Raw genomic sequence first — 26035 nt, 5'->3', positions numbered from 1 at the left:
AACCAGAATGCTCCTTAGAAGCATGGGTGGTGAGACTATGTCTCACATACTTTGGACATGTTATCAGGAGGGACCAGTCCCTGGAGAAGGACATCATGCTTGGTAAAGGAGAGGATCAGCAGAAAAGAGGAAGACCCTCAACAAGATGGACTGACACAGCGACTGCAATAATGGGCTCAAGCGTAACGATTGTTAGGATGCTGCAGGACCTGGCAGTGTTTTGTTCTGCTGTACATAGGGTTGTTATGAGTTAGAACTAACCTGATGGCACCTAACAACAACAATCTTTACAGAAGGAGACTGCCCCATCTTTCTCCCGAGGAGCAGCTGCTGGGTTCAAATTACTGACCTTTCAGTTAGCAGCCAAGCGCTTAATGACTGCGCCATCAGGACTCCATATAGAGTAACAGAAGCAGGGGATTAACTAAATCGCCTCAGGCAGCGTCCAGTCAGGAGATGATGGGGGAGCCCAGGTGGACCAGGTTGGGAGTTGTGGACCTAGAGAGATGGGGACACCTCTTGGTGGTGTCAGGCAAATTGGACTTAGTTTTCCCAATGCTATTCAGACTGTCCTGCCTATTCCACTTCCCACCTGCTGTTCAGATTGTCCTCCTACTCCACTTCCCACCTGCTGTTCAGATTGTCCTATTCCACTTCCCACCTGCTGTTCAGATTGTCCTCCTGTTCCACTTCCCAATGCTATTCAGATTGTCCTCCTGTTCCACTTCCCACCTGCTGTTCAGATTGTCCTCCTGTTCCACTTCCCAATGCTATTCAGATTGTCCTCCTGTTCCACTTCCCACCTGCTGTTCAGATTGTCCTCCTGCTCCACTTCCCACCTGCTGTTCAGACTGTCCCTCTACCCCACTTCCCACTTTCCTATCCCTCTTCTCTCCACTTGGAATGCTCCTCACTCCTATCTTTGCCTTCAAAATCCCACTTATCCTTCAAGACCCTCAGCTTTAATCTCCTTCTCAGTGAAGTCCCCTGATTGTCCCAGATAGAAATAATCCCCCCATGCTTGGAAACATTTACTAGTTACTGGGTGCCATCAAATGAGTTTCAACTCATGGCAGCCCCACGTGTTGCAGAGTAGAACTGCACTCCACAGGGTTTTCAAGAACATGACCTTTCGTAAGCAGATTACCAGGCCTATTTTCTAAGGCACCTCTGGGTGGGTGTGAACTGCCAACCTTCAGTTGACAGTTGAGCCCCTAACCATTTATGCCACCCAGGGACTCCTACAAGTATCACTGCATGATTAGCTATACCACCGGCACACACAGTGTTTAGCACCCTGCTGATCATCTATACCACCTGCATACATGGTGTTTAGTATACTGCTGGTATACCACCTATATACATGGTGTTTAGCGCACTGCTGGTCACCTATACCACCTGCATACACAGTGTTTAGTACACTGCTGTCTGTACCACCTGCACGCACGGTGTTCAGCACACTGCCATCTGTACCACCTGCATACATGGTGTTTAGCAGACTGCTAATTATCCATACTGCTTGCATACACTGTGCTGTGTTCTCAGTATTTGAGTTCCGGTCTTCCCTACTGCTCTGAAAACTGCACTGGGTAGCCCTCAAGGTCAGCATCTAATTCAATAACTTAAATACGAGTATTCAATATTTGTTGAAGAAACAAATGATTAATCATACGTTTTTGCCCATGTATAACTTTCTCTTCATTTAACATCTTACTTTTATTTGCATAATCCCGCTTCTTTGAATATCATTTCCTAACCAGCTCTATGAGGGAATACAAAACTATTCTTTTAAACATAATATCTGTCCCTGGTGGGCTGCATTTGGCAGCAGCAATGGTCTGAAACCTCCAAAGGCTTGGTGAGCACTGTGGGCAAGTGTGAAATGTGTTCAATTAACTCTCGTTACTCAAAGTAAATGGAACTGCTTAAGGCAACAGCCATATATTCTCAATTGCTCTTAGGACTAGACTGGGAACTCCTTCAGCACAGCTTATTCATCTCAGCTCGTGAGTCTCTGTATGCCTGGCACACAGTAGGCTCTTTGGCATATTGGTTGAAGGCACATTTGGAAAGAAATAAGCTCTGCTGGTACAGGTATGCTCTGCAGACAGAGAAGCCACAAGATGCATTTGCCAAAACTCACAGAACTGTAAAACAGAGAGTGAATCCTAATGTATACTACAGACTTCTGTTAATAACTAAGAAACTAATACTGATAAATTATTTTTTTTTAACATGGAAAAATTTATTTCAAACATTTAAAAATGCAGAAACTTCAGTTAACAGGTTATATAAGCTCTACAAACATAGGCAGCTGATCAGAGTCTGTGGACCCCTGGTTTAGACCACCCCAGCTCTTCTAAGAACGTGTCACTCTCAGATACACGCCTCCATAACGGAATGATCAGATTATCAACCAAGATGCTATGTTCAGTGAGGGTTGCAGAGGTGTGCAGTCCAACACAGCGGCCACTAGCCACATGTTGTTAGTTTCCATCCAGTTGATTCCGACACAACGGCAACCCCATGTGTGTCAGAGCAAAACCGTACTCCAGACTTTTCAAGGCTGTGACCTTTAAGAAGCAGTCACGCAGTCTGTCTTCCAAGGCACTTATGGGTGGGTTCCAACCGCCAAACTTTAGGCTAAGAGTTGAGCACTTAACAGTTTCTACCACAATTAAACGTTAAAACTTGGTTCCCCAACCATACCAGCCATATTTCAAGCGCTTTGGTGGCCAGAATGAGAACATTTTTTATCCTTGCAAGAAAGTTCTCCTGAGCAGTGCTGTTAGATCATCTGGCCGAGGTTGGGGATAGAGGAGTAAAACGAGTACTCCACAAACCAGAATTCAACAGTTCAAAGCAAAGGTCTCATACATTAACGGAATCACTCTCTTAATGCGGAAGCGTAAGAGCAAAGGAAGAAACGAGAATTTTCCCAACACATGTTCCAACACATGTTCAACGGTACAGATCATGGCGAAATTTTCAACTTGACCCTGTAAAACACTAGCAATCGTCAGAGAAGGGTTAATCTGTGCGCCATCATGTCTACGACTACAGACCCAGCTTGGTTCTTCTCCAGTGTCTCCTCTTGGCGTTGTACCTGATTTTATTACCCGTCTTCATTTGAATCCACTGGGGAATGGGGCGATTCTGCTTTTGTTTCTTGGCCAGGAATCTCTTGATCTTGAAAGTCTTATGAGAAGACATGGCGAGGACTAACTGAGGTAGCCGACACCTAAATGGCGGAGAAAAGGTCAAAGAAAGCGAAGAAGCCGGAAGGACGTTACGGAAGGCAGAGCCGGAAGTACATTTTAGAAGGCGCGGCCGGGGGCGGGACTTGGGAAGTGACGTCACAGACAGCTGCGCCTCCGACGTGTTCGCCGGCTTGTGTGCTTGTGGGACCGCTGGAAACTGAGCGTGTTTTGTGCGGTGTTGAATTCGCTTTGGTTCCGGTTCCACAAGTGGGTTCCCCTAGGAGCTCACGAGCTCGGTAGGGGCACCCTGTTAGCGGGTGAGACAGACAGCCACAGTCAGTTCCAAAGTGGGAGCCTGTCCGCGTGCAGAATAGCAGAGGAGGCAGGACTAACCTGATGCGTTATTAACTAAAGTCGGTGCAAGATGATAATCATAGGAGGAGCTGTGCAGGGGGAAGAGATTACGTGGGAATATTCTGTACTTCCTGCACAATTTTTCTATAAACCTAAAGCTGCTCTAAAACGTAAAAGGTGTTTTATTTTAAAAATGTGAAGTGGCTGAAATTGTAAAGATAAATATGGGCAGCCGTTTCCCATCTTGTCACCTGCAGCCACGTAGAGTCACATCATTTTCTGTCCACCTCCTTCACTCATCCTTTCCTTTTCCGTGTCCTCTACTCGTCAGCCCATTTCTCCAGGATCTTCCCAAGGACCTCCTGCCCTCGCTCGTATAACCAGGCACCATAAGGAAGCCATTGCTTGTTCCTTTCCCTTATTGTTCCTTTCCTTTCTTAAAGGTTTTTAATGCAATTCATTTGCAGATATTACCCTCGCTTCTATCTTTCTGTTAGCTCAAATTGTCTTAACCTGTGGTGTCTTCTAGCCCATGAGTCATAGTCTTTCAGGAACAAATTTGAAGAGGTCTCTGTGTAGGAAGTCCTGCAATGGTTAAGCACTCAGCTTCTAACCAAAAGGTCACTCGTTAAAACTCACCAGCCGTGCTGCAGGAGAAAAGACCTGGCAATCTGCTCCCAGAAAGTTTACAGCTTAGAAAATCCTATGGGGCAGTTCTTCTCTGTCAAATGGGGTCACTGTGAGGTGGAATCAACTCAACTACACACAACAACAACCGCAGAGGGAACCTGGAAAGGAAGCTCCACATGTGGACGCATTCGGGCCCTAGGCCTGCTGTGAGCATTCTGTTGAGGTTTTCTCCCGTCAGGAGTGCTTCCCTCACTCTCTTTTTGCTTCGTGGTGATGGGAGGGGAGGGGGCTCCTCCTATTTTCTGCAACTGTTTACTTAGGGAGGCATCAATTATTCAAGACACCAGCTCCCTTCTGAAAGCCCAAGTGAGGGCAAAGGGCCTAGCACCAGGCCAGCAGCTCATTTGCTCCCTCCTGCAAGGCTCTGCCGAGATCACCCCGGCTCCTGGCTGCCCAGACCACAGCTGAGCTTGGGGAGGGAATGTGGTAAACATTGACACTGGAATTGAGATCTACTTTTGTTCTCCTTCTTCAGCTACTCAGGGGCTTTCCTTAGTCTGTGCTAATGCCAGAGGCCACGTCTGGAGCGGAAGCCCTTCTGTCTGGTCCTCTGTCAGCATGCCAACCCAAGATGGGTTCTGATCCCAGCTTCAGACCCAGCCTTCTGAAGCCCCACCAGGTAAGAAAACTGCATTCTTTAATATTACAAATATTTATGAGACTCAAAGGTGGAAATGTGACCCTTGACTTAAGACAGGCATATAGAAAGCTTGTGCTAGACTTTTCTGTGTGGGGTTTGAGAGGAGACTGAGTTGAGCTCTTTTGTCTAGAGTGTGTTTGTTTCATGATGCTGGGGCGTATGTAAGTAGGTATTTAAACCCTCGACTTTGAAAGGAGGAACCCTGGTGGCACAATGGTAAAAGCGCTTGGCTGCTAGCCAAAAGGTTTGCAGTTCCAGCCACTCCGAGGGAGAAAGATGTGGCACTCTGCTTCCGTAAAGATTTATAGCTTTGGAAACCCTTTGAGGCAGTTCTCCTCGGGCCTGTAGGGTCACTATGAGTCAAAATCGACTTGACAACAATGGGTTTGGTTTGGTGGCACAATGGTTAAGTACTCGGCTGCTAACTGAAAAATTGGAAGTTAGAACCCACCAGCCACTACGCAGGAGAAAGACCTGGTGATCTGCTTCCATAAAGATTACAGCCTAGGAAACTCTATGGGGCAGTTCTACTCTGTCCTATAGAGTCACTATGATTTGGTTTTTGGTTGGACAGCATCCAGCAATAACTTTCCAAAATAATGCAATGCGCTTGGAGTCTGATATTATTCTTTGTTTTATAGTGGGTCTTACTTTCCCAAACAGTTCTCAAACTTCTTCCCCTTATAAACCCATAGGGGTTTCTATATCAATATTTCTTCTTAAAAGTAAGACTGAATATTATTTCGGATTTCTAATTAAAATTGTGGGAAATGATTCCCAGGAGAAGGACACTACAGGGACATTCATCCAGAGCTTGGAGCTGGTTAGAACTTGCATCTCTGGTTAGAACTCGCATCCCTCGTTAGAACTCGCATCCCTCGTTAGAACTCGCATCCCTCGTTAGAACTCGCATCCCTCGTTAGAACTCGCATCCCTCGTTAGAACTCGCATCCCTCGTTAGAACTCGCATCCCTCGTTAGAACTCGCATCCCTCGTTAGAACTCGCATCCCTCGTTAGAACTCGCATCCCTCGTTAGAACTCGCATCTCTCATTAGAACTTGCATTTCTAACAAGCTCCCAGGCAGTGCTAACGCTGCTGGTTAGGGACCAATTCTGAGAACCACCAGAAGAGCAGAGGTTCTCAAAATTTATTATACATAAGAATTACCTGGGGAGCTTGTTAAAATGTAGATTCTGACTCAGTGTATCTGGGATGGAAATACAAATTATCAGCAGGGTTTTGAACACGAATGAACCTGTTTTAAGCCTTGCAGCCATCCCATCACTACTACCCTCCAGTCATCCTTCAATCAGGGTACTTAACCTTCCCTGGCAGGGGAGGCTCATCTCTGTTTTTAAAGATATCCGGAGAAGACTCTGGAACTTTCTTAGACATCCCACTCCCGATGCAATAATCTTCACCGGTGTTCTTATAACCCAGAACACTCATACCACTTCTTAGGGTGCCTCTTCTCTTTCATCTTCCCGAAACAGCCAGTGACAGTTTGTCACAGTCCCCCTGATACTAAGGTTTTATTAACTTGAAGCCGTTTTCCAGTTGTGTTCATAGTTTTGGCCTCCATGACCTCTTGCCTGTGGTTGCTTAATGAATCTTTTCCTGACTACAGAACTCTAGTCCAGTTTAGATGACAAACTGTTGTCAGTTGCCTTCGAGTTGTTTCTGACTTACGGTGACCCTGTGTGTGCAGAGTAGAACTCCTGCACAGGGTTTTCAAGGCTGTAACCTTTCGGAAGCACGGAGACCGAAGATACAAACACAACTGTAAAAGGTCTTCCAAGGCACCTCTGGGTGGGTTCAAACTGCCAAACTTTTGGCTAATAATCGAGTGTTAATCATTCGTGCCATCCAAAGATGCAAACTACTCCCAGTTTAATCTCCTGTGGCATAGCTCTGATCAAGTCACCCCCTCCCTGCCTCAAGACACTTGAGAGCTTTCCCTTGGTGTTGCATGAGTACAAAGCTCTCCAATGGCCCCAGCCTGGCACTCCTGCCCTCAAACCAAGCTTTAGGAATTCTCTAAGCATTATCTCTGTTCTCAGACACCTCAGTCTTTTCTCCTTTTAAAGGTCTCTCCACCAGCAGGCCACCCAACCCCTTCACTGAGTGCCACAGAGGCATATATAAATTGATTATACAGGGTCCCTGACCAACTTGGTCATAGTAGGTGTAGTTTGGAAGACAGTCACAAACAGACATTTCAACACACCTGGTGTGGTAAGCCTTATGCTTTGGGGGCTGCTGTAAGCACACAGTGTGGGTGCCCATAGCCAGGCTGGGAGGTGCACATGACATGAAACTTAAACTGTGTCCCAATGGATGGGGAGGGGTTAGTCATAAAGAGATTTGTGGAAGGGTGTTCCAGGCAGAGGGAACCATCTAAGCAAAGGAAAGTAAAAGCAGTTTATTAGAGCATAAAGTAGGTAGTAGGGAGAGGCAAAAACTAGCGGTTATTGAGAATTTACAGTGTAACTCCCTGGAGCTGCTAACTGAAAGGTTGGAGGTTTGAGTCCACCCAAAGGAGACTCAGAAGAAATGCCTTGTGATGTACTTCCAGTTGCGCTCCCTACGGAGCACAGTTCTACTCTGACACACATGTGGTCGCCATGATTGCGATTGACTCGGCAGTAAGTGGTAAGACTGTACTATGCCCTTCACCTGGTCTGTGCTGTTTAACTCTCCCAGTGCCCTATAAGGTGGGCAGTGTCATCACGAAAGCTGAGATGAAGACTCTGAGGCACCAAGAGATGGGGTAACGTGGTTCAAGTTCACATAGACAGCAAGTGAAGTGTGGAGCCCAGGTTCGAACCCTGAAGTCTGACTCCTGAAACTGGACTCCACACAGCTCTTTAGCTTCAGTTGAGACTGAAGTTACGTAAAAGGCCATGACACCTTCACAGTGTCGCAGTTATGTTGATCTCTTGGGCAACCCCAGAGTGCCACAATGACTTTTTGGGTTTTAGTATCTTCATCTCAGCCAGACATGACTCCATGACTCTGTTCCTCTGTTCCTCGTTTTGGGTTGTCACAGCTTGAGTGGGGGGGGGGGGGGTGCTAGCGGGAGCTAGGTAGAGGCCAGGCATGCTGTTCAGCACCCTACAGTACACAGGACACCCCGTACAACCAGGAGCGATCGGCCCTAAATTTCAACAGCGCTGAGGTTGAGAAACCCTGCTCTATGGCACAGGCCTTATGACCTGCACTTTCTTAGTTTTCCAGGTGCTGATGGGGGTAAAGCTCACTAACCCATGTGAGAACCCTTGGCTGACAACCCTCAAGGGTGCATTCCCTCCATGTCTGCTTCAGTGAGAAGATCCATTTCCTACATGAGCCCAGGCTTCCTTCAGAACAAATCCTGCAGGGCAACATGGCTGCCTGGCACTCCGCCTGTGGCTCACCAGCTCCCATTTTGCAGGGTTGTTTTCTCCCGGAGGTTCACCCCCTTCCCCTGACTGTGTTTCATCTCGCCTGTTCCTGGCATTGCCTCTGACAGATGGGTTTATTGAGAGCCCAGGTCCCAGACGAGGATGCGCAGCACCGTCCACCACACTCCCTGGCCTGGCCCAGACCAGTCGAGACAGCCAGACATTTCTTCTCTGCTGAGCACTGGCTTTTCTTTCCCTGGTTATCTGTATTTACTCTGAAAATCGTTTCCCCTGTTTTTCTCAGTTTTCCTTTGAGCCCAATCCCTGCTCAGTTCCCCGTCTTCTCTGTTTATTTCTACTTCTCATTTTTCCCACTGATCGGATGCTCTGGAAATATAGCAGGAACAGTGTGTTCCCTGTAATATTTGGTTACACTTAATATTTCTCAGCAAATTGTTGACTTGGAACACCAAGCAGTAAAAATCCAGACCCGCTCCGCTTACCCTGGACATCAGCTTCAGCACAGGCTCCTGTTCATGCCAGATAGCCCTCCTTGGTGGGGAGGGGGTCAAGCCTGGGCTGTAGCAGGAAGGTGCCTTGTGGGCAAGCTGCCAGCACCCCCACCCCATAGAAAGCAGTTGCTTCGAGTGAGTGGCTGTGACATAACTTGCTGCTTGGCTGAGTAAAGATATTACATCCAATAAAAGTTTTGCTAGAACAGTCTTTGCTACCAGAGCTATGGACACCAGTTGACAGCAGCAGGTCATTTTCTGATTATGGGTTTCAAACTGAGAACTAATGAAATGCTTTTAACCTGGTTTTTAACTTGTATGGATTGCTGACTATAGGGATGGCACAGGACTGGGCAGCATTTCCATCCACTGTGTGTGGGGTCCCCATGGGCAGGGGGCCAGCAACAACTTAAACCTGTCTTGGGTCATGGCCCTCTTTGACAAGCTGATAAGAGGGAGGTACCCTTTCTCCACAGGTGTATTCAGCTGTGGGAGTTGAAAAACCCTCAAGAGGGCATGGTCCCTGGATGGCCACAGTGTCAAGCTTAAGAATCAGCCTCTGCCTCTGTGGTTTAGGAGATGCTATCAGGGAATACTGTCAGCAAAGCATTGTTCAATTATGTTACCAGAAAACAACAACAAAAACTTTTACTCAAACCCACCAACATTTTGCATCCTGGCTTCTCTTAAGGTGAAGAGATTTACTTTCTTGTATGGTTTAAAGAAGCCAGGAAGAGAAATAAAATAAAGAAATTGAGAAGCAGGAAACAAAGAAGAAGTCGAAAGCCAGGGCTTCCTAGGAAACCTGGACTCACCTCCCACCTGATAGAATGTGGTTAGCACAGGCCACCCAGCCCTGGACAACCTCTGGGGCAACTCTGAGCTAAGTCTCAAACACAAGAAGAAATGGCCCGAAGTGTCTTGGCCCAGTGACTGTGAGCATCCCGTTGGGCTTCTGCCACTCACAGAGATCAGATCCTTGTCTTGACCCTGCTCCATTTTCACCAAGTCACAGAACGTTTGGCTGTCAGTCTCTCTAACACTGCCGATATCCCAGCCTCCTAAGGAGGTGGGACCCTTGAACTGCTGGGTCAGCCTCCATACTTTTGTCATCTGAGGTGGAGAGGTGGCTGAGGCTGGATTGTTACTAGTGGAAACGAAGAAGAGAGGGGAGGGGAGTGTGGGTAGAAAGAGAGAACGGCTGAGGAGCTGGAGTGAGCGGAGTGAGGGAAGCAGACATTACAAGGAGCAGGATGAGAAAGAGATATGTAAAGACGATGTTTAGGAAGTCTAGTTGGACAATGTGGTCATAATTCCCTCTTTCCCAAAGAAGGCCTGAAAAAAGAATCATATCACTTTTCAGCTTTCTTGGAGTTGGATGAATCTAATCTTGTAGATTCATATCCCTGTTGAGATGAGTCATGAGGATCCAGTTTTATTCAGGTTAATAGATTATTTTTTTTCTCATGAATATGTCCCACGCTTCCCCCCACAAGGCAGAGTTCTCACCCACAGTCAGGAGACAGGAAGTAGAAGACAGGAACATGAAAGAAAACAGGGACTTTTCCTTAGGAAAGACTTTGAATTTGAAACCCTGAAGAAAACCTTTTGTTAAATGTAAAAAAAAAAAGAGCTTTCAGTTATGGAGTTATTTAGGTAGTAATATGGGCATCCTAGTTATTTAGGGAGTGTGAATGTTATTAATTACAGAAAAATCAGAGCAACCCAAGGAAATTGGGGTTTGTTGGTTAGAAGTGAATTTAAACTACTGCCCAAAGGGCTAGCAGTCATTATGGGATGAAGATTTAAGTAACAACTGCAGGCACCTCAAAAGGGCTTTCTCAGGAAAAATGGCTATTTTACTTTTAATTAAAGCTTACCTCTACTTCTACTTAGGCTTCTGGAAGCTTCTATGCCATCTGTAGTCATTAGGATTGGACACGAGTAAGACACAAGGTGGCCAGATAGAGTGCCAAACTCATTTGAACTGCACTTACCTACAACAAAAGTATTTTATTTCTGGACTGCTTGGAAAATGTAAATAAAATCCACCCATTTTATCTAGCGGCCTATCCCCTGCATCATTGCTGAAGAGAAGTGCGTGCTGCACATATCGGGATTTTTCTTCAGTTTCCTCACCTTCTGAGCAGCCTTGAGCTCGTGGTTCAAGCAGAGGGGGAGAAGGTAAGTGGAGAAATGGGGGTGGACGTCAGTTATGCCAAGGGAAGGTCCTCAGAGTGGGATCAAAAGAGGGGCACTCCTTTTCCAGCTTCTCAGCCTCTCCATTTCATCATCAATCGAAAGAAAAAGTTTTTCCATGAAGATGAGCCATAACCAAGGTGATAACCCACCCCAGCCTTGAGACTCCTCTCAAGACAGCCGTTTCTACCAGCTCAGAGGGAGAAGGGCCAAGCCCTTTCCTCCTCATCTCCCCTGTTTCCCAGCCCCTCCATTTCTTGATTTCAAAGCCTTTGTGAAACACATGCAAAGTTGAAAGGATAGACTTCAATTATTTCATTTTCCGAAGGTTAAAAAGGTTCTTGTAAATGACTGATGCAAATGCTGGAAACCGGGTTAAAACAACTGGGTACCAGATGGCAAAGGAAAGTGCTTTACTGGAAAGTGTTACAGACCAAGGAGCTCATTTACAAGAAGTAATTACACAAACAGCCCGAGTATCCCAGAGCCTGTGAAAGGGTGGCGGGGCTGGAAGCACAATTTGTACAGATCTGACAGTACCACTGCGCCCTTTACCTGTTTGCCTCCCACCCCTCTCCTTCCGTAGGATCCTGAGCCGCAGCTGGAGTGCTAATGAGCAAAGAGTTACACCCCCAAACACAGACACTACCACTTTCTCCATCACTCAGCTTCCTGAGAGAGTTGCCTAATGAGAGAAATTTAACAATAATAAAAAAAGAAAGTATGCTGCTGTCACCATCAGTGTTTAAATTCAGGAATTTGGTTTTGCCTCAGGTTAAGGAAACGAGAAAATTCGATTCTGGGATGTCCTTTCTTCTGCATCCTCTCTTTAAATTGAGAAGGAGCATGATACGCTTCACTCTGTAAGTACGTGAGCAAGTATACTTTTTGATGGTGTAGACACGGGGAATAAATGCACACAGGCTGCTACAGAGCTCTGAGTGAGAATGGGAGCATTGTTCGTCGCCTCCTGCTCTGCACTCCCAGTCTGGTCAGAGATGCCCGGCTCCACACGGAGCCTCCCCGTGCCAGTCTCAGAGGCGTGAGCCTTCACGTGTCAGACCCCCCAAAATCTGTTTCTGTCACTTGGGCCAAACTCAGCAGGCTTCCCACATAGAAATTCACTGTAGTCAGTGCTTGGGAGAGACCAAGCCCAAGAGCCCCACTGTGACACACAGCCTTGTGTAGGTGATTGTGTATATTTTCACGGGGGTTTTCTATAAACCCATACACACCTCAAGTATTACTCTCCTTCCGAGCTTTCCTTTCAGGGTAGCTGCAGCCAGACAAGAGTGTAGATAACTCCATACCAACGGAATCAAAGAAATACTTCCAGGGCCCTGAAATCAAGGTACCCATTCTCTTGGCCACACAAGAGATCTGTCTGCCAATCATGTTCCTGAAGAAAGCAGGATTGGAAACCAGTCTGCCATGTTGATACTTGCACCCTAAAGCAGCCATGGACCCCAGCCCAACAGGGGGATTTCACAGCCTTCAAAATTCACTGAAAATGGAACTGGCAGGACAGGGCCAGATGAAATAAGCCTGGAAAAAGCATGTGATGCCCAAATGTTCATCAGCTAACGAATGAATATACAAAATGTCGTGTAGTCGTACCGTGGAATATTATTTGGCAATAAAAAGGAATGAAGTACTAATTCATGATACAACATGATGGAACTTGAAAATATTATACTAAGTGAAAGAAGCCAGAAACCAAAGGCCACTTCATTCATGTGAAATATCGGACTCAGCAACCATAGAGACAGAAAGTAAATTAGGGGGTGCTGGGGCTGGTGGGAGAGGAGGATTGGGGGGTGACTACTAATGGCTACTGGTGGCTTTTTTTCCTTTGGGGAGTGATAAAAATATACTGGAATTAGATAGTTGTGATGCTTACACAACTTTGTGAGTATACTAAAAAATTACTGAATTGGATACTTGGAAAGGGTGAATTTTACAGTGTGTGAATTACATCTCACTAAGGCCATACCACCCTGAATGGGCCCGATCTTGTCTGATCTCAGAAGCTAAGCAGGGTCGGGCCTCATTAGTACTTGGATGGGGGGCCACCTGGGAATACCAGGTGCCGTAGGCTTTTATAGGAAACGCTGGTGGTGTAGCCACAACTGCCAGCCAAAAGGTTGGCAGTTCAAATCCACCAGCCACTCCTTGGAAACCCTATGGGGCAGCTCTACTCTGTCCTATAGGGTTGCTATGAGTCGGAATCGACTCCACGGCTGTGGGTTTTGGAAACCCTGGTGGCATAGTGGTTGAGAGCTATGGCTGCTCACCAAAAGGTCGGCAGTTCGAATCCACCAGGAGCTCCTTGGAAACCCTATGGGGCAGTTCTCCTCTGTTCTATAGGGTCACTATGAGTCAGAATTGACTCGACGGCAATGGGTTTTTTTTTTTGTTTTTTACAGGTTAAGCAAAAAGCATGTAACAGCTCTGTTTCACAGGGCTTATGGCCTCCCTGCACACTGGGGGCTACCACAGTGGAACACGGTTTCACAAAAATTTCCTAAAATATTTATGATAGATTTGAAACAAACAGTAATTGTCTTTGTGTCGATTCCAACTCATGATGACCCCGTGTGTTGTAGAGTAAAACAGTGCTCCACAGAGTTTTCAGTGGCTGATTTATTTTGGTAGTAGATTGCCAGGACTTTCTTCTGAGGTGCCTCTGGGTAAGTTCAAACAGCCAACCTTTAGGCCAGTAGTTGAGCACTTAACAATTTGTGCCACCCGGGGACCATTTCTGGATGATGAGACATGTCCATGAGTGTTGCAAAGTCAGATTCAAATTTCTGCCATACAATTTCGTGGGATTTAGGCGGTGACAGGGGATCAAGGACCTTAGTCTGCAGCAAGGCACGGTTTACCTGAGCTCCTGACCTTCACCAGGACCGAGACCCACAGCCTAACTCCAAGCAGGACACTTCCTTGGTATCCCCTTTTGTCAGAGCCTGCGTAATACTTCCCAGCCCTCTCCTGCCCTCTCTGAAATCCAGCCCTTCCTTATTTGCCCTCTGTTCCACAGGTCAAGCAGGTGAGGGTCTGCTCGATGATTCCTTACGATCTGCCTCTGGTCCCTGCCATAACCATACCTTCCTGGTCTATAGAGCTGCTCCTTACCTCCTGAGACTGAGGTACATCCATTCTTTCATTCAACCAGTGTTTACTGAGCACAGACTTGGTGCCAAGCATTGTTCCAGGGCCTGGGAGTATGGTGATGAAAAAGATAGACAAGGAGAAGGGGTGGTCATTACACAGGTAAACAGATATCATCCTGTTGTCCTGTTGTCATTAGCTGCTGTCATCTCATGGGTGACCCCTCATGTGCAGACTAGAACTACCCCATAGGATTTTCAAAGCTGTGACCTTTCGAAAACAGATTGCCAGACCTTTCTTCTGAGGTGCCTCTGGGTGGGTTCAGATCACCAACATTTTGACTGGTAGCAGAGTCATAAGGGTTTGCACTGCCCAGTGACTCCTAACAAATATCCTAGGTATCCAGTACCAGATTTCCCACGAGTTGGTCCACATGGAGCGCTTGAAGCCCCTTCTGTTTCACCCCTGCCAGTGTGCACTTCTTTTATCCTCCTTAGTCCTCAGCATGTACCAGCCTGCACTTGTTTTACCCTCCTTATCCTCTGTGTGCCATCACTTGTTTTACCCTCCCTATTCCTCAGTGTGTACCAGCCTGCGCTTGTTTTACCCTCCTTGTTCCTCAGTGTGTGCCTGCCTGCACTTGTTTTACCCTCCTTATTCCTCAGTGTGTGCCTGTCTGCACTTTTTTTACCCTCCTTGTTCCTCAGTGTGTGCCAGCCTGCACTTCTTTTACCTCCTTGTTCCTCCGTGTGTGCCAGCCTGCACTTCTTTTACCCTCCTTGTTCCTCCGTGTGTGCCAGCCTGCACTTCTTTTACCCTCCTTATTCCTCAGTGTGTGCCAGCCTGCCCTTCTTTTACCCTTTTTATTCCTCAGCATGTGCCTGCCATCACTTCTTTTGAGTCAGGTACAGTGCTGGATATATCATTCCCCTCCCACACCATCCTATTTTCCAAAGTGCTTAGCACATAGTAGGTACTGAAGAGATATTTGTTATATAAATCTAGAACAGTGACTCAGACTCAGGACTTTAGGAGCCATCAGCATACCCTCTGCCTTTTTAACTTGATGGTTTAACAGGTGGTTGATTGAGTCAATTCCTGATCGTTGCTTTCACACACCCGACCAAGCCTGCTGCAGTCAAGTCGGTTCTGAATCCTAGTGACTCCATGTGATTTCCAAGGCTGTAAATATCTACGGAAGCAGACTGCCACATCTTTCCCCCAAGGAGCCACAGGTGGTTTCGAACTGCCAGCCTTTCCATTAGTAGTCGATTGCTTTAACCACTGTGCCACCAGGGCTCCTTAAACCCCGGGAATCCCCTGCTATGAATACAAGAAAGTCTTTCCAAGCTCACTATGAAATAAAGACCACGGTGTCCTATGTGACTGTACTGGGTTCAATCGTGGCTCCCATAAGGAGTGTCCACGTTCCAAGCCCTGGAGCTTGTGAGTGCAGTCTTACTTGGAAAGAGTCTTTGCATTTAAAGATCTTGGAATGAGACCTCCCTGGATTACCCAGATGGGCCCTAAATCCAATGTGTCCTTACATGAGACACAGAGGAGAGGCACCCGGGTAAGAGAAGAGGCTCTGTGAAAACAGAGGTAGAGACTGGACTTATGCAGCCAGAATCCAAGGAGCACCTGGAAGAGGCAAGGAAGAAAGGATCGTCTCCCAGAGCTTTTGCCAGGAGGAGCATGTCCTTCTGGCCTTCAGAACTGAGAGAATGCAGTCTGTTGTTTTAAGCCATGAGTTTGTGTACTTTGTCCCAGCAGCCCTAGGAAACTAATGTAATTACTATGCATTTCAATGCATGAATACACTGAATAATGTAATTACTGTGTTTCATGATGGGTGAATACACTGAAATACTGACTAGTGTGTTGATGTTCATGTACATGTGTGTACGTGTTATACACACAGACACTCATACCTCTGAATGAACTGGCCATGGGTCCTGGTGTACACCTCTCCCACAGCACCCACCAAAGGTGTCTGGGTTATCTATTTACATGTCCATTTTAGACTTGAGCCCTTCGGTGTGGTTGCTGTGTCTTGTTCATCTCCATATTGCTAGAGCTTAACACCAGGCCTGGAACAGAGCAGGTGCTCTGCAGATGTCTGCCAGTCCACTGAACAAATAAATGATGACACAGGTACCTCTCAAAGCTCATAAGGTTTTAGGTGTATGGGAACTGTAGGATCCAGAGTCATTTCAGAGCCCTGGTGGTACAATGGTTAAGAGCTCAGCTGCTAATCAAAACGTCGGCAGTTTGAATCCACCAGCCACTCCTTGGAAATCCTGTAGGGCAGTTCTACTCTGTCCTATATGGTCACTATGGGTTGGAATCAACTCTATGGCAATGGGCTTGGTTTGATTTTTTTAAGAGTTATTTCAATGTCTGTACTTGTTCTTATTTATCAATCTTTTAATGCATGAGGGATAAAAATAAGTTATCTGCTTAATAAATGTCAAAACTTCAACCTGGAAGAACATGCCTACAACGAGACAACTGTTTACAACAGGGTTTCTCAACTTTAGCACTATTGACACTTTGGACTGGATAATTCTATGTTGTTAGGGGCTGTCCTGTGCATTGTAGTAAGTTCAGTAGAATCCCTGGTCTCTACCCACTAGGTGCCAGGTACACCCCCAGGCCTCACTGGGACAACCAGAATATCTCCGGACATTCTGGGGGACAAAGCCAGCTGGGAGCATTGTTTCAGAATTACGCAGAAGGACCTTCTTGTACGTTATTTTTCTCTGTCTAAATAAAGTTGTTTTTTTTATTTAAAGAATTCTAGTTTTAAATATCATTTTAAAACTCCTGTTCAGTCTCATTCAATCAACAAAAACAATAAGAATATAAACAACTAAATGGAACGAACACTTTCTGTGTTCCAATAACGTTAATCACACGTTTTCACGATTGACCGTTTATGAGTTACCTAGGCACAAGAGCACGTAAAATTCACTTCCAGATCAGAAGCATACCTCCTGCCACCACACCGCCCTCATTGTACAATTAATCTCTTCCCGTCCCTTCCCCTCCCCTTCCCTCCCCTCCCCTCCCCTCCCTTTTCTTCCTCTCTTCACTTTCACATACACCTTCACATACCCACTCACACACACACACACTCAACACACACACGCACTCAACACACACGCGCACACACACATTCATGCACTCACACACACACACATTCACACACTCACTCAAACACATGCACACACACACCTTCCTATCCTAAAGGTAAATAAATGACTCCCCTTTCCCACTGTAGTAAAATTTCTAGGGCTCCCTCCTTATCTGGCACCCTTCTCTTTCCAGGCACATGGAGGGAGGGTCCTACTTTCCTACTCTTTCCATTGGATGAGGCCATGTGGCCACTTCTAGCCAGTGGACTCTAAGCAGAGTAACACATCCCTGCAATTGCCCACTGTGGCAGTTGTGAAAAAGACCTTGTGTTGACCGGCCAAACCCTGAGATTAAAGTGCCCTAGATAGCAGGGTTTCTGCATGGAGGACAGTTACCCCAGAGAGAGGCCCAAACCCATGGCCAATGTTGCCTGAGTGGGAAATAAACCTTTGTGGTATTAAGTCCCTGAGGTTATAGGCTTGTGCGTTACAGCACCGTAACCTAGCTGACTCTGACTAATACATCCGCTTAGGACAACAAGGTTCGAAGTCACATCTGAGCAGTCCAGAATATTCTGTGTACAATTCTGACAGAAGAGGTCATAGACTACAGCAAGGGTCTGTTCAAATACAAGCCTGTTAATTAAAGAGGAAATGAGATGAGCAGAGATTGATTATATTTCATATTAAATTTTGAATAAACTAAATGAACATTGGAAATCCTGGTGGCATGGTGGTTAAGTGCTGTGGCTGCTGACCAAAAGGTTGGCAGTTTGAATCCACTGGGCAGCCCTTGGAAACTCTATGGGGCATTTCTACTCTGTCCTATAGGGTTACTACAAGTTGGAATCCACTTAATGGCAACTTTTTTTTTTTTTTTTCCTGGTATATGAATTACTCACGTAAATGGAATTGTAATTACAAATAGTTTTAGTGATCAAATTCCGTGATAGCTGACACTCAAAACGTGCCACTCTTTCTTTAAGTAACAGAGAGAACCCTGAAGAATTCAAGGGCTGATGATCATGGGGACGGCACAGGATTGGGCAGCATGTTGTCCGTTGTGCACGGGCTTGCCATGATTCGGGAGCTAACTCGATGACAGCAGCTAACAACAACATGGAGTGCCTTCTCATCCCAAAGCCATTTTTGTATCTAACCCTCTGAGTCTCTGGCAGTTCAATTTGATATCTGCCACTCAAAAATAGCTTCCGATACCCATGGAGGGCTGACCTTGGACTCAGGATTTATTTAGGTACCAGTGAGGCCTGCTACCCTGTATCCTTTAGGCCACTTTCTGCATTAAAGATTCAGTCAATAGCCTGTTTTAAGAAGAGCTTAGGCCCGATTTAAAAAATAAAAGAAAAACTGCCTTCCCCTGAGTAAACCTGGTAACCTGACAGCTCCAGTGGGTAAATAATGTACTTTTTAAAACCCTTTCCAAACAGGTCTTTATCCACAAAGCTGCTTTTATAAGCTACTACTTTTCCTAATGTCCACTTATTCAGAACTCCTTAAAAATATCACAAGTGAAAGTGATTGACATCTTACTGGATCTGGGTCTGTTGGAATTTTTTTTTTTTTTAAAGGAAGAAATATTTTTTCCTTTGGGTTGGTGAACAAGTCTTCCTTGAAATATGATCCTCTCAGATAAATAATGGCAATAAAAGTAAATGGAAAGTGGGAGTGAACGTGGTTTCTTGGTGCAGCGTGCAGCACTTTCTAATTGGAAGAGGCTAGAAGGGAGTTTTCCTTGGACGGCTCCCATCTGACTTCAGACCAAATAAAACAGTGATTTGCTTGCGAGCCTTGAGGTCTCTATTCCCTTGTTAAAGGAGAAGCTAAGAACAGAAGACAAAGTACTAAGTTATAAAATTGTATTCTAATGATTTGAGTGGGTATTTCATATCATATGGTAGAATATAGAGAGTATACATATGAGGACCAAAAAAAGACAGACCCCCCACCCGTTTGTCAGTTTGTCATACTGTCATGGGTTGTGTGTTGATGTGACATTGGGAGCTATGCCACTGGTATTTGAAATACCAGCAGGGTCACCCAGGGTGAACAGGTTTCAGTGGAGCTTCCAGACAAAGACAGACTAGGAAGAAAGGCCTGGCAATCTACTTCTAAAATTAGCCAATGAAAACCTTATGGATCACAACAGAATGTTGTCCAACTTACTTCGGTCACATCATCAGGGGGGATCAATAGCAAGCCCCCAAGTACAACAAACTGACAGACGGGTGATAGAACCCATGGCTGACATTGCTAATTGACCAAGACCTTCTTTCTCACCTGAGCACCCAGAATCTCCAGCCCCTCAACTCTGCCCTCCAGACATCCATGCCAGTTAATATGAATTAGAATTTACACTGGACCCCCTTTGCTATTTTTGTGAAAGAGCAATGGTTCTCAAATGGGGGGTGACTTTGGCCTCCAGGAAAAATTTGGCAATGTCTGGAGATGTTTTGATATTCGTCAATGGGGAGGGGAAGCGACTAACATCTAGAGATCAGGAATGCTGCTCAGCATCCTACAAACCACTAAAACAAGCTCTCTCAATAATTGTCTGGCCCAAAATGTCACTAGTACCAACGTGGAGAAACGCTGCACTAGAGAGATATAATCTATGGTCTTGAAGTCACCCAGATTCAGGTATTAAAAGACAAATATCCCTTGGATAGGAAGTAGCTTAATCCTAAACAAGTAAGATCTGGAAGGCAAAGATTATCATTTTTTTCCACAGAGATTTTACATGGATTAAAAAAATCCGAAACCAAATCCATTGCTGTCGAGTCGATTACGACTCACGACGACCCTGTGTATTACACCATAGAACTGTGCTCCACCAGGCTTTCCTGGCTGCATCCTCTGTGGACGCAGATCACCAGGCCTTTCTTCCCTGGTGCTGCTGGGTGAGTTCGAACCTCCAACCTTTCAGTTAGTGGCCAAGTGTGAACCACCACCTAGGGATGTATGTGGAATAAAAAAAAAAAAAAAAATTTTTTTTTTTTATTTTTTTTAAGGATTAATTCTCAGTAAACAAGCTGGAAAGTTATTTGAAAATTTGGAAGGAATGTGAATATAGCACACTGTCTTTCTTTTTTAAGAGCAATTATTTTTAGCCTTATCTTCTTTTAATTCCTTTCAAAATGGAGTTCCCTTTTTCTTCCACAAAGTGGACACCCTCTTCCTAACATACCAAGACTCAGCCCACAGAAATATTCAGTGGAGTCAGCAGATCTTGATGGAAGCAACATGCTACAGATACCGGGGAAGAGCAGATGGAAGGAAATTAATACGGCAGCTTCGTGTGCTTTGTTATCAGCAAAAACAAAACATATAGAAAGAACAGAATAAAGTGGTCATTATGGATTTTCTCATTCCTGGCAACCAAAAGGCTTTCTAACAGAGAAAGTTCTCCCAACTCTGTGCTCTCTGTTGGTTTGGGCAGTAGCCCAGGAGGCATCTTGAAAGATGTTAAGCTTTTAACACGTGGTGTAGGAAGGCCTGACCAGAGGCTTTTGGGACCAGTACTCTGTTTTGCTCCAGGATGCGTTGTGTGATTACTAGAAGTTTGCAGAAGGACTTTAGTCTGCTGTGTTCTTTAAGGCCCCGCATAAAACAGGGCCGTTGGAGAGGAGGTTCAGTGGTAGCATTCTTGTCTTCCATGCAGGAGACTGGAGCTGGTTCCCAGCCAATGTACCTCATGTGCAGCCACCGCCCATCTGTCAGTGGAGGCTTGCATGCTGCTATGATGCTGAACAGGTTTCAGCAGAGCTTCCAGACTAAGATGGACTAGGAAGAAAGGCCTGGAGATCAAATTCCAAAAACCAGCCAATGAAAACTCTGTGGACCACAACGGTCTGATCTACAGGCAATCCTGGGGACGGTACAGGACCAGGCAGTGTTTTGTTCTCTTGTGCCTGGAGTCCATGAGAATGGGGCTGACCCCATGGCAGCAAACGACAACAACAATAGGTGATTCACTGTGTATCTTTGTTAAAACAAATTCCGTGCAAATTGTAGTTATTCTGGATGTTAGTAACAGCACTTCCCGTGCGTGCATGGGAAAAGAGGTGTAACTTAGGGGAAAATGTAAACTGATGTTTTATCGGTATGAGTTTCACAGGATTTTATGCTATAATGCTAATTCCCAAGGACCAGCCTAGAAAAGAACAAGTAGTTCTTTTTACAGTGACCAAAGTTCAAAGAAAACTGTAGATGTTCTTCAGAGACCATAAAGACATAAATAAATAAAAACAAATCAGCTTGGAAATACATTAATGTTGTCATTGACTATCAGGAAATAATCCCTGGGAAAACTGACAAATTAAATCTATTACTACTGCTGTTAGAGCAGTTTCTTAATGTGTCACCAGTGAGAAGAAGATGGAGTATTTTTCAATTTGACATTTTCAGAGTGGTTAGTGATTAGCTAAATTAATAAATGTTGAAGCAAATTGTTCTTCTCTCTGCTGTTACAACAAGCAGTTGGTCAATTATTTTCAATAGATTTTATTTCTAAAAACTGCATAGAAGAAAAATCAGTAGATGAGGCTCCTCAAAAAGTCGAACATAGAACTACCGTATGGTCCAGCAATCCCCATCCTAGTTATGTCCCCAGAAGAAATGGAGGCAGGAACACAGACAGAAGCCTGTGCACCAGTGTTCATCGCAGCACTGGCCATAATAGCCCAAAAGAGGGGACAACCAAAGGAACATCAATAGATGAAAGGATAAACAAAGTGTGCTCTGTACATACAATGGAACGCTACTCATCTACAAAGAGAAATGAAGTTCCGAAGCATCCTACAGCTTGGGCGAACCTTGAAAACATCATGCTGAGCAGAAGAAGTAAGTCACAAAAGGAAAATACTGGATCATCTGGCTTATATGAAATAAGCGAAGTATAGAAACCAAAGATTATTAGCGGCTACCAGAGGTGGGAGGTAAAACGGGAGTTTTTGCTTAGGGGGCAGTGAGTTTATGATTAATAGTGGAATAATTGGGAAGAGAATGGGGAGAATGGTTGTACAACTTGAAGAATATAATCAATGTCAGTGAATTGAACATGTAGAAATTGTTGAGATGGCATATGTTTGCTTACGTGTATTTTCAACACGATTAAAAAAAAAAAATGAACAGATAAAAAAGACCCAGCGTCTTAGCTGGAATTTCAAGACCCCAGTGGCAGTATTCCCGATGCCCTTGAGGCTTAATGACCAGGATGCCTAAGGCTGTAGTACAGCTTTGATGCTCAGAACTGTTGGTTCTGAATCACAATTGCATCACACATTATCAATGGAAAAATTTAAAACAGATGTAAAAAGTGGTCCCACCATATGCCTAAGAAAATTCCAAAACCATGGAAAATACAAAAATTATAATTTTTGTATATGAAAATACAAATTATAATTTTTTGATGGAAAAAAAATAGCAAGGAAGGTAAGATGAGTTTGGAAAAAAAGGAACAATGTGTCTGTAGTTTGGATTTTCCGTGGTCTGGTTGATCCATGGACTAACAGGACCTCAGCAGATGCACACATAGCAGATACACACATGTCGCGGTGAAGGCCACTGAGCAGGGCAGGAATCTGGGGCCATAGCTGCTGTGAGTCATCCAGCGATTTCTGCTTTTTCTCATGCGGAACCACTGCTTAAGCTAAAAGGTTCTTGCATCTTCTGACGTGGGTCTAATGCAGCTTGCTTCCCAGTCGAGTGGTACAGCTGGCCTCTCCCACCGTATCAAGATCCCTGAGAAGCCGTCAAGAAGGAAGCAGCATCTGTTCATGGCGAGGGGAATTGATACCACTAAACTGCATACATGAAAAATGCTCAGTTAGCAAATGTTGTGTAATATATATTTTTAAAAATACTAATAATTAAAAAAAAAAAGATTTCTGAGAAGCCAAAATGAAAGCTGCCAGATCTGGTTTTGCACAGACATGAAGTCTTTTTCCCACACTGGTTAGTGCTGTTTTCTTCCATATTGACCAATGTCCTTACTGTAGCAGCCCATCTGGTAATGGCGCCATTTGCGGTGTTAAATGCACCAACCTTGAAATCGCTATAGCACTCTCTTGCCATTAGCCTAATTTCCTTCTTGTCAAGTCCTCAAATTTGTCAAGTAAATTCATGTGTGGCCACGGCTAGACTTGGGCTCCAGAGCAACTAAGATCTGGGTGGAGATTCTGGCTCTGCCATCTCTGAGATGCTGCGGTCTTGCAGGACACCTGACTGTAAGTCCAGTTTCCTCGTCTGTACGAGGGGCGCAGTGCTAGCTGGTGCTTAGTGAGTGCTCTCCAGGTGCCAGGCTCTGCTCTCAGCGTACGCAGTGTGTCACTGCTTCTCATACTAACAGCCATGGAGATAGGTACCACTATGCTGCCATTCTACAGATGAGGAAGTAAAGGCAGGGTATGCTGCAGTAACCTGCCAAGGCCACCCAGGCTGGACCTGGCCAATCAGTGTCAGTACCCAAGCAGTCTGGCTTCAAAGTGTGTGTTCTCACTAATGCCTTTCTCTAACTTCTCAACCTCTCTGCTTCTCTCAGGAGTCCTTGGGTGTTGCAAACAGTTAAGAGCTCCACTCCATCAAGAGCTTGGTGGTTTGAACCCACCAGAGGCTCCTTGGAAGAAAGCCCTGTCATCTGCTTCCGAAAGGTCACAGCCTTGTTGCTGTGACCTTTCAGGGGTGCTTCCAAAGACAGACTAGGAAGAAGGGCCTAGCGACCCACTTCTGAAAAGCAGCCAGTGAAAACAACAGTCCCGTCTGCCATTGATCATGGAGATGGCACGGCATTTTGTTCCATTGTGTATGAGGTGCCGATGAGTCGGGGACCAACTTGACAGCAGCTAGCAACAAAAGTATGCTTGTCAGTGACTCACTTTGCCATCCTTGTCACAATACCGAGGACTAAAAAAGTCAGCTCACACGGTGAATGAATTCACAGCTACGTTCATACATTCACTCAACAAGTACTGACTACCCCCTGTGTGTCAGGCACTGTTTGTATCCTGGGGATGCAAGACCATCAAAGTCCGTGCCCTCCTGGAGCTTATAGTCTAGAAAGAAAACAGATCACAGCCAGATAAGTGTACAAGTTGACCTTTCATTATTCATGGATTCCGTATCCGAGAATTTGATTATTCCCTTAAATACTTGCGCGAACATGCATATTCCTGGAGTGGCAAAAACAAGGTCCCACTTGGAATCCCTGGGTGATGCAAATAGTTAACGTGCTCGGCTGCTAACCAAAAGGTTGGAGGTTGAAGTCTGCCCAGGGGTGGCTTGGAAGAAAGGCCTAGCAATCTACTTCCAAATAACCAGCCACTGAAAACCCTATAGTGCTCAGTTCTACTCTGATACATGTGGCAGAGTCAACTCAATGGCAACTAGTGATGGTGGTGGTAGTGCTGTGAAGAAAGCTGGGGACGGAGGGATCTGTTATGGGAGAGGATGGGACGGGGCGGAGGGGTCCATCGCAGAGACAGGAAGCGGGTCTGTGAGGAGAGGACCTTTGAGCAGACACCAGATTAACAGAAGGAAGCCGTGTGAAGGTCTGGAGCACATTATTACTGCTTTTACAGTAAAATGGGTTGTGTGTCTATTTCTTAGAGTTCCTGCCACCAGTTCCAGTCAAAGGCACAATTCTCACCCCTTCTCAGCACTAAGAACAAAAGAAGAAAATACTGGAAATGCAGGTGGGAAGAGGAGAAATCTCTTCTGAGGAGCCTGAGAGAGCCCATTTCTGAAGGTATCGAGCTATGAAGGTACCATGTATAGACAGAAAACATTTCTATCTTTGGGGCTGCTGATCACTGTACTTCACCAGTTCACCCCAGGACAAAACCACAGTTTGCCACACTTTTGTTGGTTTCATTTAAGTCTCTGACCTTGACTCCTGTGTGGCTAAAAGCATATCATAATCGCAGTAAATTCGTTCTCTTTTAGTTCCATTAAAAGGAACTCAAGCCATTTCAAATATCATCTTCCTATCCAGTCTTGATTTTACAGTGCTTTTCACTGAAGATAGAGCTAATGCATTTCTGAGAGGTTTGTCACAGAAGGAGCCTACGTGGGGCTCGTTTCTGCATCCACACATTTGTTCTGAAGCTTTGCTTTTGAAAAGTGTGTTTGTCATGAATGATTTGTGTTCCGTGGCTGTAGATTATGAATTTGGAGAACCAAGCCGCCTACGAAAGGAAAAGCTCCTTTCACTTCCTGGGGTATAAGCATATCATTTGGTTTGAGTCTTTGAACTCGGATAGAAACTAATCGTAAAGTATCTGTTGTTATTGTTGTATGCCGTCAAGTCGATTCCCACGCACAGCGACCCTATAGGACAGAATAGAACTGCCCCGTAGTGTTTCCTAGGCTGTAATCTTTTCAGGAGCAGACTACCAGTCTTTTCTCCCGAGGGGGCAGCTGATGAGTTCAAACCTCCAGCCTTTGGTTAGCAGCTGAGTGCTTAACCATTGTGCCACCGTGGCTCCTGTGGATCACTGAGTTCCTCAGAGCAGTGGGGAACGTGACCCGGCCTTCAGATCATAGCGTCAGTTTTGTGTGGACTTACCTAGGAGAGAAAATCACTGGTTAGGCCACTGTTTATGTCCACTTAGGACCCAGCTATGAATGGCATTGTGCCCCCCAAAGGAAACGCTGAAGTTTTAACCCCTGCACCTATGAATAGGATCCTGTTTGAAAATAGGTCTTTGACAGTGTTATCAGGTAGGCTAATATGAGGTCATACTGGAGTAGCATGAGCCTCAATCATATTTGATGGGTGTCCTTGGAGT

The 26035-nt window shown here is 45.4% G+C and overlaps 1 protein-coding gene, 1 long non-coding RNA gene and 1 pseudogene across 3 annotated transcripts in view; 2 read left to right on the top strand and 1 right to left on the bottom strand.

Moving 5' to 3' along the window:
* Positions 1-3057: 3057 nt before the first annotated feature.
* Positions 3058-3215, bottom strand: LOC126061604 (60S ribosomal protein L39-like). Its single transcript, XM_049858254.1, has one exon. It carries the CDS (start codon positions 3211-3213, stop codon positions 3058-3060), a length of 156 nt encoding a protein of 51 aa, XP_049714211.1. The 5' UTR covers positions 3214-3215.
* A 1322-nt stretch (positions 3216-4537) lies between these two features.
* Positions 4538-26035, top strand: part of LOC126061598 (uncharacterized) — a 33439-nt gene continuing 11941 nt past the window's right edge. Inside the window, exons 1-3 of one of the 2 annotated variants that reach the window (XR_007513847.1) lie at positions 4538-4863; positions 10847-10965; positions 24855-24993. This is a non-coding gene — a long non-coding RNA (uncharacterized LOC126061598). Of the gene's footprint in view, positions 4864-10846; positions 10966-24854; positions 25235-26035 lie in introns of those variants that run through there. The other variant, XR_007513846.1, reaches the window with a different exon arrangement.
* On the top strand, positions 12960-13078 carry LOC126061841 (uncharacterized; annotated as a pseudogene).

The sequence above is a fragment of the Elephas maximus genome, chromosome 18 (assembly GCF_024166365.1).
Source record: "Elephas maximus indicus isolate mEleMax1 chromosome 18, mEleMax1 primary haplotype, whole genome shotgun sequence".
NCBI lineage: Eukaryota > Metazoa > Chordata > Mammalia > Proboscidea > Elephantidae > Elephas > Elephas maximus.
The sequence above is the reverse complement of the archived record's forward strand: the minus strand, read 5'-3'. Positions and strand labels throughout refer to the sequence as shown.

What these genes read in the sequence shown, in the direction of transcription:
- LOC126061604 (XM_049858254.1), bottom strand. Translation starts at nt 3,213, where the DNA reads ATGTCTTCTCATAAGACTTTCAAGATCAAGAGATTCCTGGCCAAGAAA.